We start from the raw sequence: 18,286 nt of genomic DNA, 5'->3' as shown, positions 1-18,286 counted from the left end.
TAGCAAAGCTCATGAAAAGTAAGACCTTCCTTTTGAAAATCTAAACCTAGGATACAATGAACATTTACAGTGAAACATTTTAATCCAAAACATCCAATTTCTAAGAGGAGTTTTACAGAGACAATTGAAAACATTGCAATCATTTTAATTGAGAAGATCCAATTTCCAAGTGGTGTTGAGTTTTACTGAATTATCCAGTCGCCATTTAATGAAATTAAAATATTTTGACAGAAGGTATGAATACTGTTTTCTATTAATGATTTCCAACCAAATTAATGGAGCTTGAGCAATTCCAACAAGTTGAGTTGTGCCAAATTGTTAGTATATTGTTCCAAATGATTCACAGCTGTACTGTCAAGTGGCTTCCACCAAATAATAACTATGGAGTTTGAAGACATATGCAATCAATACATCCTCATTTAATATTTGTTGATAATAGAATATTTAAAAATAATTATATACATATATAACATAGTAGGTAGAGAAAAAAACACAACAACATTCAATGGTAAGATGTATATGCCAAGCACTTAAATATAGTTTTCAAATAAAGTATTGCTGCTGTTACCTAAAAGTAGTATGTTTTGTTTGTTCACATTGTTAAAATAATAATTTGGGTTTACAGTTTTAAGGAAATTTCAGATTGAAATATATTTTCGAAAATAACTAACAGTTTTTACTATAGTATATTTGAAATTATGTTGACCTAACATAATTTCACTTCACCTTCCCACCCAAAAATGACAACCACACAAAACTACACTAAACTAACACAAATAACTAACAGAAATGTAGAAATGAGTTGCATGGCATATAGCACTTTCTTTTTTTATATTGAATGTAAGGATATAAGCTTTACATCATATGTTTGTTATTTATTTGAGACCACAAACATTAATAATAATGACATCTTTAATCTTTCAGGCTTTTACGACAGTAAAATATATCTCATGGTTATTCTGGCCTATTCATCAATTTTCACATACCAGGGGCCATTCCAATTAAGAATAACTGGAAATCTTAGACTGTGCCTTTAAGACTGTCTGCTCCACTGTATGTCTTTACACAACCCCTTATTTCAAGCAGTGGTTCCCCATTCTCAAATTAACAAGTAGACAAGTCAGGATGCCTGGTCTTCATAGTATCACTAACATTTTACAATCACTCCTCATTTCTGCTGTTTGTTACAAGGGAGTTGATCATGTTCCTCAGCAATGGGAGTTACGGTAATTACATGTGAAAATATTCTCATATATTCACATGCAACTTTTATTTTGGCAAACGAGTCGGCTGACTGACATTCACACTATACATAAACTTTTCAAAGATCTAGCTCAAGGCCTTGTATTATGACGAATATATTCGGCCAAACATAATTCAATAATTCAATACAATGCATGAAGTAAATACAGTCTTTTGGTCTCCTGGCATTTTTGGATCTGCCCCTTGGTTTCTGTCGAAGCCAGAAGATTTAGATATTCTGGTGGGAGAACATCTTTTCCTGGAGGGTGTCATCTCAGGGACGACAGCTCCACTTGTGATGTAGTTAAAAGATAGTGTTGTTGTATCTTATAGAGGAAGTAGGGTAATCTAATAATACTTTTAAATATCATGTCTGGAACAAGGTTCCAGTGTCCCCAACTGTCCATGAAGATTCTTTATTGCGCATGCTTTTTATTTTTATGTTTATTAGGACAACATCAGAATTCTCAGAAGTGAGAATTAATGTTTTGCACCGGATTGAGATTAAGGTTAAAGATTCATCTTTCCAAATATCTGCGAATATGGATTGGTAAAGGGTATATTTGAAACGTGAATGAATTAGGTTACAGTAATTAAAGAATCAATATTTACTTGTTTAGAAATAGGAATAACTCTCGTTAAATAATAATAAAGTTGACGTTCAGTTCTGGATAATGATGACATTATCTAGGGCTAAATTAATTTTTGACTTAAAAAGCCAGCTCCACTGCATTCTTTGTTACAACCCTGTTATCAGAGACATATTAAGGTGGGTGCATAAGGTAGAAAAAAATCAGCAGGCTCCTGGCCTAGAATTGAATACCCCTGGTCTAGGGTTACTAGTTAAAGAACAATCTTCACTTTTTGTTGATGCAAATTAAGTACTTAAACTGTTCCAAATTAATTAGAAAACATTAACAGATGTTTATGTGTAGACACAAGGTCCGCACTAGCCAGGCTAGATTTCTAGGTCAACTTTTGATTTGGGCTTATCTTATTTCATATGTTGAACATCCCTTTAATATGATGATGCTGTAATACATACATGGAGGTTTTATACAATTACATGAGGAGCAACCAACATGTTTTCCAACAGATTCTTTTTCAACAACCCATCTATAGGACTACGTTAAATCTGTTTCTGGGAAATGTATGCTACATTGGCTGAATGCATAAAGCATACCTACTGCTAATTCAAATATTATTTTCTATAAAATGATGGAAATAACCTTTTTCCTGACAATCTCAGTTTCAAAGCCAAAGTGACACATTCAGGTAAAGTCTGGTGTTCTGCAGAAGTGTCTGTCATGGTTAAACACTTATTTTTTTGATACTCCATGTTTGAAAAATTCTGAAAATGTGTTATTTTCTGTAACCTATGTAGCATCTATAACCATCTACAAATATGACCACCTAGACTAAGGACAGTTTGTTATCTAGAAATGTGACTTATCAACTTCTCTGTCCTCTGTGTAAGGACTTGAGTTTTAAACATGCATGTGTTTTGTGTAAGTATTTTCTCATTGCGTGGTCCATTTGTTTGGTATTAAAGCATTTATTATGAATACTGTTCCTATATATTGTCCAATTAATATCTGAAGGAGATATTGGAGAATGATTTGTAGTGCTGTCAATTTTAGTCTTGATGTGTTTTTACAATATACCTGCCACAAGTATTTCACATCCACAAGTAAACAATGCCTGTGTTATTCTGACTGCATCATTTGTTCTAGTCTTGCTGCAATAGATGATGGAGGTAGCCCAGGACCTTAATGACAAGCACAGACCCACTTTTTATTCGGTCAACAAATGGCAGTAGGTATTTTTTAAGTTTAGCAAACAAATTGGCATAGTTGTAACATTCGAGGATATAAAACATTTACCTTATTCAAAAGTACAGCTATTTAAGACTACATTTTGTTTTTAAAGAAAGGCAGTTGAAACATAGCAGTGACAACATTGCCTGGACAATGTAAGTGACAGGTGTGAGCTTGCATAAAATGGCTTCCTATCTCCCATCATCCACTCTGAGTGGCAGACCAATGAGGATGGCAGATACACTGGTGATGCTGATTTGCCCAGGAGTATAAAAAGTAACACAACCATATTGTCACTTCTGAGCAGTTGGAGCCTTCCCAGCCTTGCCTCGGGTGTAGGGATTGCATAGGGAAAAAACAGAACTACACAGCTACACTGTGTGGTTTTGTTTTTTGGGGAATTCTTTGAGGCTAAACTGTTTTCACATTGGATTTTCCAACAACGTTTCTGGATAAGGAGATTGTTTCTGAAGAGATAAAACTTCTGGGCTTTGCCCCATCAAACCTAGGCACCCTTGTGGATACAAGTAAGTATCTTTAGTTCATTAAACTTTCACTGGTTCCAGTGTTTGTAAATTAACATTGTGTTACTATCTTGATATAATTCCGAAATAATGAGAGGTGACAATTAATGATTAAGAATTAGTGACAAGTGTCTTAAAATATTATGGTAATCATTTACCATTAATACATTTTTTAAATATATAAACTTAGAACTAACAGTTTTCCTTTTCAAGGTTATTTTTATATTGTGCAATGATTTGAGAAGCTCCCAGAATAGCCCCTGATAGCATTAGAATGGTGTCCCAGCTGAGTCGCAATGTCTTTTTAAGGGAATCGGCAGCAGGGCTATCAGTTGCACCTCCAATTATGTGCCACATGGTGGCTGTCAATCAAGCCTGCTACAGAGTATTTTTAGTCTGCCATTTGTGTTACATGGCTCATCAAGAGTTTACAGTTTTGGATAGTTTTCATACAATATTATCAATGTGCTTTTAGGCCATGCTTCAGAAAATTGCTTCTGAACAGCATATACTGTTGCTGTTTTTTATTGAAATGTGCTGCCATTGAGATTAATAAAATGACTGGAGATTTCTTAAGGTTTTGAAAGATGTACTTAACATTTCCAGTGATATATTTTCAGATGATTGTATATACATATTTTCTCTCTGTGGTAGTTTTATTTATAGTGCGTTGCATTCATAATAAGTAATTATGGTGTGTTTCATTAAAGCCTAACGAATCTACACTCAATGTATGCATTTTAGGAATAAAGGTCATGTGAAATTCTGCTTAGTTCTACTTGGCTACAGTACAATAGTGCTTCGTGGCTCACACTGTTTCGTTGAATAATGTTTGTCTGTGTAATTCTGGATTCAAGGCCTATGTTGGATTAAGAGTACAGGCCTTACTGAGTGCTAGCTGTTCTATAGGCCCATAGTATGTTAGTTAGGTTGTTGGTAATTTTTGGATTTTTGGATCCCCTTCATGAATTTCTTCACTGGTTTATTAATACTGGATTCCAAGTATAAATAATTCATGTGATATCTTATCCAGCTGCTATTTAAAGCTGACTTGATGGATTGTGTTGAGATATGTTCTGTTTTGGTTAAGATCTAAAGCATCTGTTTCATTTGTATTAGTTACCATTGGTGCAAATAAACCTCACTACAGTCTATGTTCAGGGTAACACGGAATAATGACCGTACTTGATACACTGAACTTATGCGGATACTTATAGTGGCACTATAACAAAGTATTACACTGTAAAGTGTTATCTTGAAATACAACAAATGGGGTGATTTTACTGTAAGTAAATGTATGTTGATGTGAGTTTGTGTAAACCACATATGTCCTATGTGGCATGTAGCTAGCTTCCAGCTGTTACCATCTTGTCAGTGAGCTGTCACAGGGAGCTGTGGCCCTGGTGTTTCCCCTAACACCCAGACCGGTGGAGACTGATGGCTCAAGTGACAGGCCACCTTAAGCCAGGTGCTGGTTATGAGTCATTAGACTCTTACTGGCTAAAAATACACTATGAGTGTTAATTTGATGTATGCATTTTAAGTGAAGGGGGAAAAAATGCTGTTTACATATTGGCAGTTGCGATATTTTTCCACTAATTGTTCTTTTGACTAATCAGAAACAATTTTGACAATTATTGTGAGAAAAAGGTCAGAATTGGGCTGTCTGTGAAAAAGAGGCCAAATAAAAGTAATTTTCATTAGTTTGGTTATGTAAAGAGGCTAAACATAGAGATAAAAGAGAGTTAAACGTGGAGTTAAAATGTATGAACGGCTGTGTTTAAAACTTTCACTGTAAATGTGTGACTTTAACATAGAGGAACTGTAAAATATCAGAACGGTAAATTTATGGTGGATGAGTGGTTTGGTGATGTTGTTTTTTTGATGTCTCTCAGGGTGCCGTCCACAATGTCTACACAGGCGCCAACATTTACACAGCCGCTGCAGAGCGTTGTGGCACTAGAGGGTAGTGCTGCAACGTTCGAGGCTCAAGTTAGTGGTAAGGAGATTGCTTATGTTCTTATACATTAAATGTAGTTGAATGTCCAAACACACTGTACATGTGTTCATTCATTGGTGCTGAATGGCATACAAATAAACAACCTTGGCACAGCAAAGAAATATAATGGCTTGGTTTCCCAGATACAGATTGAGCCTAAAATCTCCATTAAAAATGCTCATTAGTTCTGGACTAGGTTAAATCTATATCTTGGAATCCGTTTTTTTGTGATATTGCAGGCCTTCTGTATGCGCCTGAGGGATAAATTTTTCTCAGAATTTTACTTGCTTGCTTTGAATTTAAAATCATTTTCATATTCATCCACATCATAGTCAGCTCTGACTAAAATATTCACTCGATCTAAAGGTACTCCAGTTCCTGAGGTGAGCTGGTTCCGTGATGGCCAGGTTCTTTCCGCTGCCGCTCTGCCCGGCGCACAGATCTCGTTCAGCGATGGCCGCGCTGTTCTGATGATCCCTGCTGTGACAGCCGCACACAGTGGAAGATTTTCTGTGAGAGCCACCAATGGCGCTGGACAAGCCACTAGCACCGCTGAACTTCTTGTTACAGGTTAGAGAACCAGAGAGTGGTTTTGTAATTTTCATTAGCTAGTAAAGTAATGGTTATTCCACTCAGGAGTCCAACTTTGAATGTGTCTATTTAAAGGACACATTCAAAGTTGGACTTTTCACCACTCAATTGTCTATCAGATTCTTTTGATAAAACTTTAGTGTTGTTTGTGGGTGTTTAGATATTTCTAGCAAGTCTATGCTTTGGTTTGTCTGAAGTCAAGCTAATGTGGGCCTAATCCATTAGGAGTTGTCATGAGACAGAGCCATGGATACAAACAGATATTACAAAACTGGGGATGGGAGAGAAAGGGTCTTACAGGCCTATATACAGTATTTTATGGTCCACATAAGTACACTGCTCAAAACAATGAAGGGAACACCTAATCATCAATGTATAACACCAAGTCAATTAAACTTCAGGGATATCTATCTGTCCAGATAAGAAGCATTAGCGATATTGAATCAGTGTCACCTGTTTTGGTGAAATGAAAGTGAAAACAGGTGTATTGGAGAGGCAACAGCAAGACAACCCCCAAAAAGGGAATTGTTTTGCAGGGGGTGGCCACAGACAATTGCTCACTCCTTATCCTTCCCAACTGATTCTTCTGTAGTTTTGCGTTTTGCTAGTGTCCTTGTCAATACTGGTAGCATGAGCTGGTTCCTGCATCCCATTCAGGTTGCACAGGTAGTCTAGCTCCTCCAGGATGGCACAGCCATATGTGCTGTCGCAAGAAGGTTTGCTGTGTCTCCCAGTACAGTCTCAAGAGCAAGGTAGAGATACCAGGAGACAGGCCATTACACCAGGAGAGCTGAACAGGGCCGTAAAACAGCATCAGCCCAGCAGCAGGATCGGTATCAGCTTCTTTGTGAGAACAGGAAAAGCGGAAACACTGCCAGAGCCTAAACTGTCAGAAACAGACTCCATGAGGGTGGCATGAGGGTCCGACGTCCTCTAGTGGGACCTGTGTTCGCAGCCCAGCACTGTGCAGGTTCACACTGAGCACAGCGGACAGACGTGAAAGAGTCTGAAGACGCCATGGTGAACGTTATGCTGCCTGCAACATCATCCAGCATGACCAGTTACGCAGTAGGTCAGTGATGGTCTGGGGAGGCATATCCTTGGAGGATTGCACAGACTTCCACATGCTAGCCCACAGCACCCTGACTGCTGTTAGGTACTGGGTTGAAATCCTCAGACCCATCATCAGACCTTACGCTGGTGCAGTGGGCCCTGGGTTCCTCCTGGTTCAGAACAATGCCCGGCCTCATGTAACCAGAGTGTGTAGGCAGTTCATGGATGATGAAGGCATTGATGCCATTGACTGGCTCTCGCGTTCTCAAGACCTGAATCCAATTGAGAACCTCTGGGATGTTATTTATCGGTGCATCTGAAGCCGCCAAGGAGCGCCACACTGTCCAGGAGCTCACTGATGTCCTGATCCAGGTCTGGGAGGAGATCCCCCAGTACACCATCCACCATCTCATCAGGACCATACCCAGACATTGTAGGGAGTGCATACAGGCACGTGGGGTCCATATACACTACTGAGTCACATTATGAGTTGCAATGAAATTCAAGCAAGTTGGAACAGCCTGTGATTTCAGTTGTTTACTTAGATTTTTGGTGTGAGTTTGAATACAGCCCTCCACCGGTTGGTGATTTTGCTTTCCACTGACAGCCGTTATGTAATTTGGTTCTCAGCTAATATACACAAGTAGCCTACAGTAAAGATTTCGATCTTTAATATATTTCGTTCATCAGTACATGATGTGTGATTTAAGTGTTCCCCTAATTATTCTGAGCAGTGTAGGCTACACACGTATAGTTTATCTACGTTTTCATTTGAAAAGCGACTTGTCTAAATAATTTTACCGTGTTACATTTGCTTCGGTCTCCCCGCCACGGATATTTTACATGTTCAATTTGAGATTCACCTCCACCAATTATTATATTTCCAACCATAAATCTTACATTTCACTTTCTTTTATAATTACAGCTGAGACCGCGCCGCCAAACTTTATTCAGAGACTTCAGAGTTCAACCGTGAGACAAGGAAGCCAAGTGAGGCTGGATGTCCGTGTGACAGGAATCCCTACACCTGTGGTAAAGTTCTACAGAGAAGGGGCTGAGATTCAGAGTTCTGCCGACTTTCAGATTGTTCAAGAAGGAGACCTTTATAGTTTGTTGATTGCCGAAGCCTTCCCAGAGGATTCAGGAACTTACTCCGTAAATGCTTCAAACAGCAGTGGAAGGGCTACCTCCACTGCCGAACTGCTAGTTCAAGGTAAGATAATGTTGATAGACCTACGATTTCAGGATTTATTAAATGTTCTGACTTAAGTTTTTTTTAATCTCCCCCATTGATTGTTAATTGCGGTCATGCTTTCATAAAACAAAATAAAACAAGACTATTGCTGTTTCAATGTTGTATTTCGCATTGCGCTAGGCCTTCACCTGGTCAGTGCATTTAAAATAGAAACAGTTATATGGGGCCCGTGAATTCCATGAACCAACTGATTCAGAACGCGTTTTCATAATGGAAAGTAACCGTTTGTATTTGTATCTGGCCAGGCGAAGAAGCTGTGCCCACCAAGAAGGTAAAAACCGTTGTGTCAGCCTCCTCCCAGATGACTTCCTCTCAGAGTCGCCAGACCAGAGTGGAGTCAAGGGCAAGTATACTTCTGTCTGTCTGTTGAAGCTAACTTTCAACTTTCAGTCATATTAACTTTCATGTTACTTTTGTTTTATCAGAGTATGGAGAGTCATTTTGAATCGTCATCCATGCAAATGCATGTTGAAGGTGGTTTAGTGAGCCACCTTGCACACAAGACACCTCCACGTGTGCCCCCAAAGCCGACCTCAACCTCCAAGTCCCCAACACCACCATCTCTTGCAGCCAGGGTGGCAGGGGGCCGTCATCAGTCCCCATCACCTGTGAGACATGTCAAAGCCCCCACACCGGCCCCTGTCAGGTAAAACACTTGTTCCCTTTCCTACCTTGATATAGGTTTCATACCAGGTGTATAAACAATGACCGTTTTTAACATTGTTGTATTTTCTCTGTTTTCTGCAGGCCCGTATCACCTACTTCTAGACTGTCAGTGTCCCCAATCAGACCAGTTAAATCCCCACTGACCACACACAAACAGGCAGCCCATGGCCCAGATGTCCTCCCACCATGGAAGCAGGGGGACTTTTTGGAAGGTTCCAGCCGCTACTCCAGCAGCATGTCTTCCAGTGCCCAGACTTCCATGTCTGCCACCCAGGTTCACATGCAGCAGCAATGGGAGGGCTCGTATGGAATGCAAAAGACTGGTGCCGCTGTATCTGGTGTCGCTGTTAAAGAGGTGAGGACATCCCTGTTTGATGCCCCTCTATTAAGCTCTGTTGCAGGGCCATCTTGTGGCAATTTCGTGTACGTACATGAGCATTATTTTAGGATTTTGAGATTGTGAACTGCTTTGATTCGCCGATTCACTGTCTTTTTGAGGAAGCAGGCTTGCATCCGTTTACATAGGTTGTCCAAAGAACTACCTGGATGTATTTTGGGATCTGACATGGCTTATCAGATGATGAGTCCGCTCTCCCTGCCATGACTGCAGCTGTTCTAGTTTGCCTTTATTTTCACTGTGATAGTGACGCTTGCAGCCAGTCAATGCCAATTATAATCACTGTATAATCACAATTATAATCATTATAATCACTGGATCTTAACGCTACTAATTTATGCCAGGAGGCGCAGCATGAGATGGATGATAAAGTGGTTGCAGTAGCTACTGTGGTGGCAGCAGTGGACCACGCTCGCAGCCGCAAGTCTGCTGGTTTTACACCAGAGCCGGTGCCAATGCCAGGGCCTCTGGTCACACCCAGTACAGAGCCACAGATATCTTCTAGCACCTCTGCCACTGTGGCGTTAATGTCCGCTACCAGGGAACAGGTAGTTCATCACTGAACGAAGTACAACCCTGTCGTCCCTCCCTTCCCTTCCATTATTTCTCCCCTGTCACCACGTAACGTGTTCCCCTTATAAACAGACGGGTTGCCATTGTGAGTAGGGGACATTTCACCTTCCCACATGTTTTACCTCACAACCAATCATGTGTGAGTTTGTCACTTTCCCTGTGGTTCATTTTTCCACATCTCTGCGATGTTGTTGAGATCCGCCATTATGTCATAATTGTCCATGTTTTTGTTCATATTGTCATTATTTATCCAGCTATTGTAAACTGTGTGGTTCAAGTCTGAATGCTGATTAGCATTAGAAAATCGAAAGATCTAAATTACAAAGTTGTGGTCTACTATTAGATCTTCTGACTGGTTGGTGGTAGAGTATAGGAAACAGGCTCCTCTGGGGTTTGTGGTACCTGGCCAGTATATACCCATGGCTGTATCCGGGTAATGCCTTTTGCATTGTGCCTATGAATTTTTCTTGGCTGTGGTATGCTGGACATATACCTCACCCCACCTTAATGTTTACATTTAGTACCCTCTTTCCCCTTGGCCATAATCATAATATACATTAGATCATGCTACACTGCTTTTTAGTATCACTTGCCATTCCTCTGCAGTTAAGGCTGTGATTTAGCCTTAATTGCAGAGAAGCACACTTACATTTATTAAGTCCTCAATTTGTTCAGCGTGTTTCTGATTGCACAAGGATGTTCAGTTGAAGCTTGGTAATTCAGTTGGGCACATGCATGATCCATTTTCACCATTGCACAATCAACTCAGACGAACACGATTTCCATATAACAATATCAACGTTTGTTTTGTGTGCAGTTGTATGGATTATGTCCAGCCTTTGATCAGAATGTGAATCTGTTTGCTTTTGAAGTGACTTCTGCCATGGATTTATATGTAGGATATCTATGTGCCAGATAACACTGATTGCTTGTTGTCTCAAAGGTTGAGGGTGGGAAAAAAGCAGAGGCAAAGGCTACTGTGGTTGCTGCTGTCGACCTAGCACGTGTTCGGGAGCCAATGCATGCTGAAGAGGAAGCCTTTGAATCAGATTTCAAACAGCAGACAATGCTTGCAACTACTGGGCAGTACGTCACAATGAAAACCGAGGCTGTGCATAGACCACCTGCGAAGGTGCCAATAATACCACCGATGGCAATTAAAACAACATTTGATGAGCAGAGTATTCATGTTGACCAGGTTTGCTGTCCTTTTAATATGAAAAGATGCTGATGGCAATTTTTTCTCAGCGAACGTTCTTATTATTATTCAGATTTCTGTATTGAGTTCATTGTTCTCACTCTTATCACACTTTGTTGGTTACTTTAGATACAAAGAAGTGAAGAAACTTCTATCGTCCACAAGGATACTGCTTTTGCACCATACCAATTACATGTGGATGCTGCCCCTGTGCCATCCCCAGTTACAATCATGGATAGTGCACTTCCACCATCCCCAATTCCACATTTCACAGTTTCAAAAATTACTGTCCCTAAACCAGACCATAGCTCTGAGGTAAGCATATGTACAACCAGGCAAGCAGTTGTGGTATGCTTGGAAATACTGCCAAGTAAAAGATATTAGTATTTTCACTCATTATCTTTTAATACTACTAATAATCAACTATGTTTTAATTATTTAGAAGTTCCTGCTTGTCTTCCAACTGTTCATCTGAAATTGATGTTTATCTCCATATAGTTTTTGTTAAACCACATAGGATCTCATGAGGCCTTTCAATCCTAACCTACTCAATCTGCACTACTGTCTTGTTTACTGTAAACTACATAAATATTAATTCACAATAACTTCATTTTACCTCTCATCTTAGGACATGCCATCAAAATTAACTCTTAGAAATCACCAATATTTAAGAAAATATGTCCAGTGAATGCCCGTTTCAAACATATACAAAATCATCCATTCCATTTCACGTTTAAGAGATCATCCTTAACAAAGCAGACAATATCATAATGTATTGTTCTGATTCGTAACGATGATGCTATTCTCCTTGGGTTGGTCAGGTTTCGATAGCAGGTTCTGCAATTGCCACACTGCAGAAAGAGTTATCCTCTACCACTGCACATGCTGCGCACAAGATCATCAAGCCCGTCAAGCCCCCATCTCCTAGTCTCCACCGTAAGGTTGTGGGAGTGACACCAGAACCAACCCCGTCGCCCTTTAAAGATATTGCAGACAGATACCAGACACATTTTGACACTCCGTTACAGACTCAGATAGGTGCTGCGTTGACAGGGGGAAAGGAGCAAATGTACGAAGTGTTTGAAACGAAGGTTTGTAGTCCATAGTTTTGCTCCCTCCAAAGTAACAGTGTGTCAAGTCTAACCTCACTGAGTGGTATTGGTTCATATCTTCACCATAACCCTGAGGACAGGCCTCATTTTGTTTGTTTCAGAACCTGTGTGTTTCAAGAAGAAAACACACCTCCCTCTTCTCTTCATATTTACTTAATCTGAATGTGTTTGTTCCCAGGCTGTTGTCACAACTCCTTTCCCTAAGATTCATTCTTAACATTTGTAACAGTCATCCATCTTTCTACCCTGCTAAAGTCATATTCAGATTGTAAAGTTGACTGGAGTGTGTGATTTTGTTTGTCCTACTGTGCATTTTTCACAGACTTTTGAAATTGCAGCAGAAAAGGCAGTTGTGCCACCTACTCTTGTAGCTGTAAGTATTTAACCAGTGACTTTACTTTCATGTCATATCACGCTATTGTCCATTCAGCTATGCATTAAACCTCCATACTTGTTAAAATGTCAGCAGGTTAGTATTTTTTTTATATTTTCAGGCCTTGAAGAACATGACTGTGACTGAGGGGGAATCTGTGACTCTGGAATGCCAGATCACAGGTCACCCTGCCCCTGGCATCATGTGGTTCAGAGAAGACTACAGAATTGAGAGCTCCATTGACTTCCAGATCACCTATGAAAGTGGATGGGCCCGTCTTGTCATCCGTGAGGCTTTCGCAGAAGACAGCGGTCGCTTCACTTGTACTGCTACTAGCGAGGCTGGAACAATCAGCACATCCTGCTACCTACTTGTCCAGGGTAAACAAGCAGTTTCGTTTTGAACATTTCAGTTTGCTGCACGTGTTGACGCTGAAGTTGATTACTGCTGGAGGGTTTGATGAATGTATGGTTTTAAAATATTTGTACATTTTGTCCTTTTAGTAACTGAAGAGATTGAGACCCGAGAAGAAATGACACAACAACAGACTGCGTTTGACCTTACTGCTCAAGAGAAAATGTGAGTGACTGTTTTACACCAGTATTTTATACCATGTATATAATCAGATTGAACTCTTCCCTCATTGTGTTTTGCAAATGCGGATGAAAATGTGGGATCCAGTTTGCCTTATTTAGTGTATATTTTCAATATCCATCTAGGTTTACGGTTGAATCAAAGGAGACCAAGTTGGAGGCGAGTTCCGCCCCCACAGGTTCACAAGTGGATACTGCAGATGCAGTCCCTCCCTTCTTTGTCAAGAAGCCAACTGTACAGAAGTTGGTGGAGGGCGGTGGTGTTGTCTTTGAGTGTCAGATCGGAGGAAGCCCCAAGCCTCACATTATCTGGAAGAAAAGTGGAGTTCCCCTTACTACTGGATACAGGTACATGTAAAGCATGTCTGGTCACCACTATATGGAATTGGAATTGTGTTATTGTGTGTATTATAATAAATTATAATTCCATCTATCAGATATAAAGTTCACTACAACAAGGAGAGTGGAGTGTGTAGATTGGAGATTTCTATGACGTTTGCTGATGATGCTGGAGAGTACTCTATCTTTGCCAAGAACACGCTTGGAGAAGCATCTGCTTCAGCTACTCTGTTGGAGGAAGGTCAGTTTCTTCCATCACTACTTTTAATCTCATGGACTACAAACCATGCTCCTTTGGCGTTGGTTTCAAATCTAGTAGTATGCATCCTCATTGGCACCCTATTCCCTACATACAGTAGTGCACTATATAGGCAATTGTGTGACATTTGAGACAATCATTGGCTTTGTCTGGGAAACCAGACCATGATGTTTTAACTTATCTTCTATTTTGTTTGCAGGGGAATATGAAGAATACATGAAGAAACATGAAATGATGTATAAGACCGAAGTGACTACTGTGGTGCAGGCAGATATCGCTCCTGTTGTTATGAGCGAGTATGATGAGGAACAGATGTATATGCAGAGGAGAATGGCACAGCAAGCACAGATGCAAAGCTTTGTCTCAACGCAGGTATTTGGATGAAGACAAAAAACAAATAAGCTAACCTGGTGTCAGTTGTCCAATCACGCCACTCCTTGTCATGCCATTGGAGTACAACAAGGAGTGGGGTGTGAGCACAAGTAGACCTACGCTAGCAGTAAACCACTATTGTGAGATTATGGCATTTAATTTGTTCTCAGCTACTTTATTGATCAAACCCTTAACAGGAACTCCAGATTTCTTCATTTGAGGAGAGGATCATCCATGAGATTGAGATTCGCATCCTTCAGATTACTTACCAACAAATTGTGACTGAGGATCGTGAAGTGATGGTGACTTGTGCAGATCACGAGGCTGTACAGTCAGCCTTTTCTACTCCAGTTAAAAACTACAGGATCATGGACGGAATGGGCGTTACTTTCCACTGCAAAATGGCAGGAACTCCACTTCCCAAGGTAGTACACATTTAAGATGAAATCATCATTCCACTTAATATAAAATATTACACCGCAGCTTATATATTCATCATATTTTTCTTGTCTTTCAAAAGGTGGCATGGTACAAAGACGGCAAGCGTATCCATCATGGTGGCCGTTACCAGATGGAGTGTCTTCAGGATGGTCGAGCCAGCCTTCGTCTCCCTGTGGTTCTGCCGGAGGATGAGGGCGTTTACACAGCTTTGGCTAGCAACATAAAGGGCAACTCTGTGAGCTCTGGAAAACTATATGTGGTGCCCACTGCAGGAGCTCAGAGTTACACGCCTGAACCACAGGCAATGCAGAGAATTAGGTAGGATTTTATTCACCACATAACATATATCTGTGGGTGGGATACATTTGACAAAATAGCCATAAAATATTGCTAGGGATAGTGATTGATTTTGGTTTTCAGGTCCCAGTCTCCAAGATCTCTCAGCCGCTCTCCCGGACGCTCAACAAGTCGTTCTCCCGGGCGCTCTCCAGCCCGCAGGCTGGATGATACTGATGAGAGTCAGCTGGAGAGACTATACAAGCCTGTGTTTGTTCTGAAGCCACAATCATTCAGGTGCGCTGAAGGGCAGACCGCCAGATTTGACCTGAAAGTAGTTGGAAGACCCATGCCTGACACCTTCTGGTTCCACAATGGTAAGTGAATTGAAATTGTGTTTCTTCTTTTGAAGCATAAAACACATCCATCTTACACTTTCCATCAAAATAATGCATTTATTCCTGTTTTTGTTATTTTCTTTTCAGGACAACAAGTTGTGAATGATTACACACACAAGATAGTGGTGAAGGAAGATGGAACTCAGTCCCTGATTGTGGTTCCTGCCATGCCCCATGATTCTGGAGAGTGGACCGTAGTTGCTCAAAACAGAGCTGGAAAAAACTCTGTTTCCATAACACTTACAGTTGATGGTAAGATCTTTGTCTTGTATGTAGTATTCTCTTCTCTCATTGTAAAGCTCAAAATAAGTTATCATTTGGAATCGGAACCTCATATACCATGGATTACTGGGAGTTATGTCTTCATATACTTACATTTATTTACAGCCAAAGAAAATTTGCTAAGGCCTCAATTTATTGAGAAACTGAAGAATGTCAGTGTGAAGAAAGGCACCCTGGTTGAGTTGGCTGTCAAAGCCATTGGAAACCCCCTGCCTGACATTGTTTGGCTGAAAAACAGTGACATCATCACCCCGCAGAAGCACCCAAATATCAAGTGAGTGTTGCCCCTTCTGCTATTACAATGTGCATTGTCCTGTCCTGACCTTATCATATGCATATTTGTTACCATCATTATGTTACTGTACATAGTTATGCTTAATGCTGATTTACTAAGAGAGGTGTCTGTTATAGGATTGAGGGCACTAAAGGAGAAGCCAAATTCAAGATCCCTCAGTCAGTGAGCACTGATAGTGCCTGGTACACAGCCACAGCCATTAACAAAGCTGGAAGAGATACCACTCGCTGCAGGGTCAACATCGAGGTAGAAACTGCTGCACCCGAACCAGAGAGAAGACTCATTATCACCAAGGGAATTTACAAGGCCAAGGACATAGCAGCTCCAGAGTTGGAACCCCTGCATCTCCGTTATGGTCAGGAGCAATGGGAGGAAGGTGACCTATATGACAAAGAAAAACAGCAAAAACCACAGTTCAAGAAGAAGCTGACTTCTGTCAGGTTGAAGCGTTTTGGTCCGGTCCATTTTGAATGCAGGCTGACCCCTATTGGGGACCCAAATATGGTGGTTGAGTGGTTGCATGATGGAAAACCCCTGGAAGCTGCTAACCGATTGCGCATGGTTAATGAATTTGGCTATTGTAGTCTTGACTATGAAGTTGCCTATGCCAGAGACAGTGGGGTCATCACCTGCAGGGCCACTAACAAGTTTGGTGCCGATCAGACCTCAGCTACACTCATTGTAAAAGATGAGAAGAGTCTGGTTGAGGAGACCCAGTTACCTGAGGGCAGGAGGGAAATACACAGAATTGATGAGATGGAACGTATTGCTCATGAAGGTGGTCCTTCTGGAGTCACTGGAGATGATTATTCAGAGAAGTCAAAACCTGAAATTGTCCTTCTTCCTGAGGCTACAAGAGTGCTGGAAGGTGAAATTGCAAGGTTCCGTTGCAGGGTGATTGGTTATCCTACGCCTAAAGTCAATTGGTACCTAAATGGCCAGCTCATTCGTAAGAGCAAGAGAATGAGACTTCGCTATGATGGCATTTACTACCTAGAGATCATTGATACAAAGTCATACGATGCAGGTGATGTCAAAGTGGTAGCAGAGAACCCAGAGGGCACTGCTGAGCATATGGTGAAGCTGGAGATCAAACAAAAGGAGGACTTCAGATCTGTTCTCCGTCGCATCCCTGATGCAAAGGCATATGACACTACTGACCATGGGAGGGTTGGCTTTGAAGTTGTAAAGGTTGAAAGGCCCGCTGAGCCCCAGCCAAAGGAAGTTGTCAAGCTGAGGAAGACTGAACGAGTAATCCACGAGAAGTCCACAGAGGAGACAGATGAGTTGAAGAGCAAATTTAAGCGCAGGACTGAAGAAGGTTATTATGAGGCCATCACTGCTGTGGAGCTTAAGTCCAAAAGAAAAGATGAGTCCTATGAAGATATGCTTAGGAAGAGGAAGGAAGAACTGCTTCATCACATGAAAGAGTTGTCTGAGGCTGAGAAGAAGAAAGAGTTGGAGGAGGGAAAACTCACCATCCCCATAATCAAACCAGAAAGAGTACAGCTCTCTCCAAGCATGGAAGCTCCAAGGATCTTGGAACGCATAGCAAGCCAGACTGTGTCCCTGACCGATGAAGTTCGCTTCAGAGTCAGAGTTGTTGGCAGACCAGAACCTGAGTGCCAGTGGTTCAAGAATGGAATCCTGCTGGAAAAGACAGATCGTATTTACTGGTACTGGCCTGAAGACCATGTATGTGAATTGGTGATCAGAGATGTTACAGCAGAAGACTCTGCTAGCATTATGGTCAAAGCTGTGAACATTGCGGGAGAGACTTCAAGCCATGCATTCCTGCTGGTGCAAGGTAAATTATCTATATGAATGCACTTGAAACTTGTGTTCTAAACAGTTTGTGTTGCTTGCAATTTTGCATATTGAACTATACATAATAGTTTTTTGCTAAAAATGTATGGGTGTTATGTGTATTTCCTTAATTCCATTTTAGCCACCCAAGTTATTAGCTTTACTCAACAACTAGAGGACGTGGAAACTAAGGAGAAGGACACCATGGCAACGTTTGAGTGCGAAACAAATGAGCCTTTTGTCAAAGTCAAATGGCTGAAGAACGGTGCAGAGATTTTCCCTGGAGACAAATACAGGATGCACTCAGACAGAAAAGTTCATTTCCTGTCTGTTCTGGTCATCGACATGAAGGACGATGCAGAGTACACCTGTGCTGTTGTTGAAAATGACCACATCAGGTCGACTGCCAGACTGAATGTTGAAGG

The 18,286-nt window shown here is 40.9% G+C and overlaps 1 protein-coding gene across 1 annotated transcript in view; it reads left to right on the top strand.

Annotated features, from left to right (window-relative positions):
• The first annotated feature begins 3,376 nt into the window (after window positions 1-3,376).
• Window positions 3,377-18,286, top strand: part of ttn.2 (titin, tandem duplicate 2) — a 177,628-nt gene continuing 162,718 nt past the window's right edge. Inside the window, exons 1-24 of the mRNA XM_034286796.1 lie at window positions 3,377-3,586; window positions 5,479-5,582; window positions 5,949-6,152; window positions 8,152-8,439; window positions 8,727-8,824; window positions 8,907-9,127; window positions 9,229-9,502; window positions 9,889-10,092; window positions 11,061-11,315; window positions 11,445-11,630; window positions 12,137-12,406; window positions 12,750-12,800; window positions 12,922-13,180; window positions 13,304-13,379; window positions 13,520-13,741; window positions 13,831-13,973; window positions 14,191-14,363; window positions 14,561-14,788; window positions 14,884-15,122; window positions 15,225-15,457; window positions 15,566-15,730; window positions 15,866-16,034; window positions 16,172-17,862; window positions 18,004-18,285. Coding sequence (XP_034142687.1) covers window positions 5,492-5,582; window positions 5,949-6,152; window positions 8,152-8,439; window positions 8,727-8,824; window positions 8,907-9,127; window positions 9,229-9,502; window positions 9,889-10,092; window positions 11,061-11,315; window positions 11,445-11,630; window positions 12,137-12,406; window positions 12,750-12,800; window positions 12,922-13,180; window positions 13,304-13,379; window positions 13,520-13,741; window positions 13,831-13,973; window positions 14,191-14,363; window positions 14,561-14,788; window positions 14,884-15,122; window positions 15,225-15,457; window positions 15,566-15,730; window positions 15,866-16,034; window positions 16,172-17,862; window positions 18,004-18,285 — 6,022 coding nt within the window. The 5' untranslated portion in view covers window positions 3,377-3,586; window positions 5,479-5,491. The remainder of the gene's footprint in view (window positions 3,587-5,478; window positions 5,583-5,948; window positions 6,153-8,151; window positions 8,440-8,726; window positions 8,825-8,906; window positions 9,128-9,228; window positions 9,503-9,888; window positions 10,093-11,060; window positions 11,316-11,444; window positions 11,631-12,136; window positions 12,407-12,749; window positions 12,801-12,921; window positions 13,181-13,303; window positions 13,380-13,519; window positions 13,742-13,830; window positions 13,974-14,190; window positions 14,364-14,560; window positions 14,789-14,883; window positions 15,123-15,224; window positions 15,458-15,565; window positions 15,731-15,865; window positions 16,035-16,171; window positions 17,863-18,003; window position 18,286) is intronic.

This window comes from Esox lucius, chromosome 16 (genome assembly GCF_011004845.1).
Source record: "Esox lucius isolate fEsoLuc1 chromosome 16, fEsoLuc1.pri, whole genome shotgun sequence".
NCBI classification, from domain to species: domain Eukaryota; kingdom Metazoa; phylum Chordata; class Actinopteri; order Esociformes; family Esocidae; genus Esox; species Esox lucius.
The sequence above is the reverse complement of the archived record's forward strand: the minus strand, read 5'-3'. Positions and strand labels throughout refer to the sequence as shown.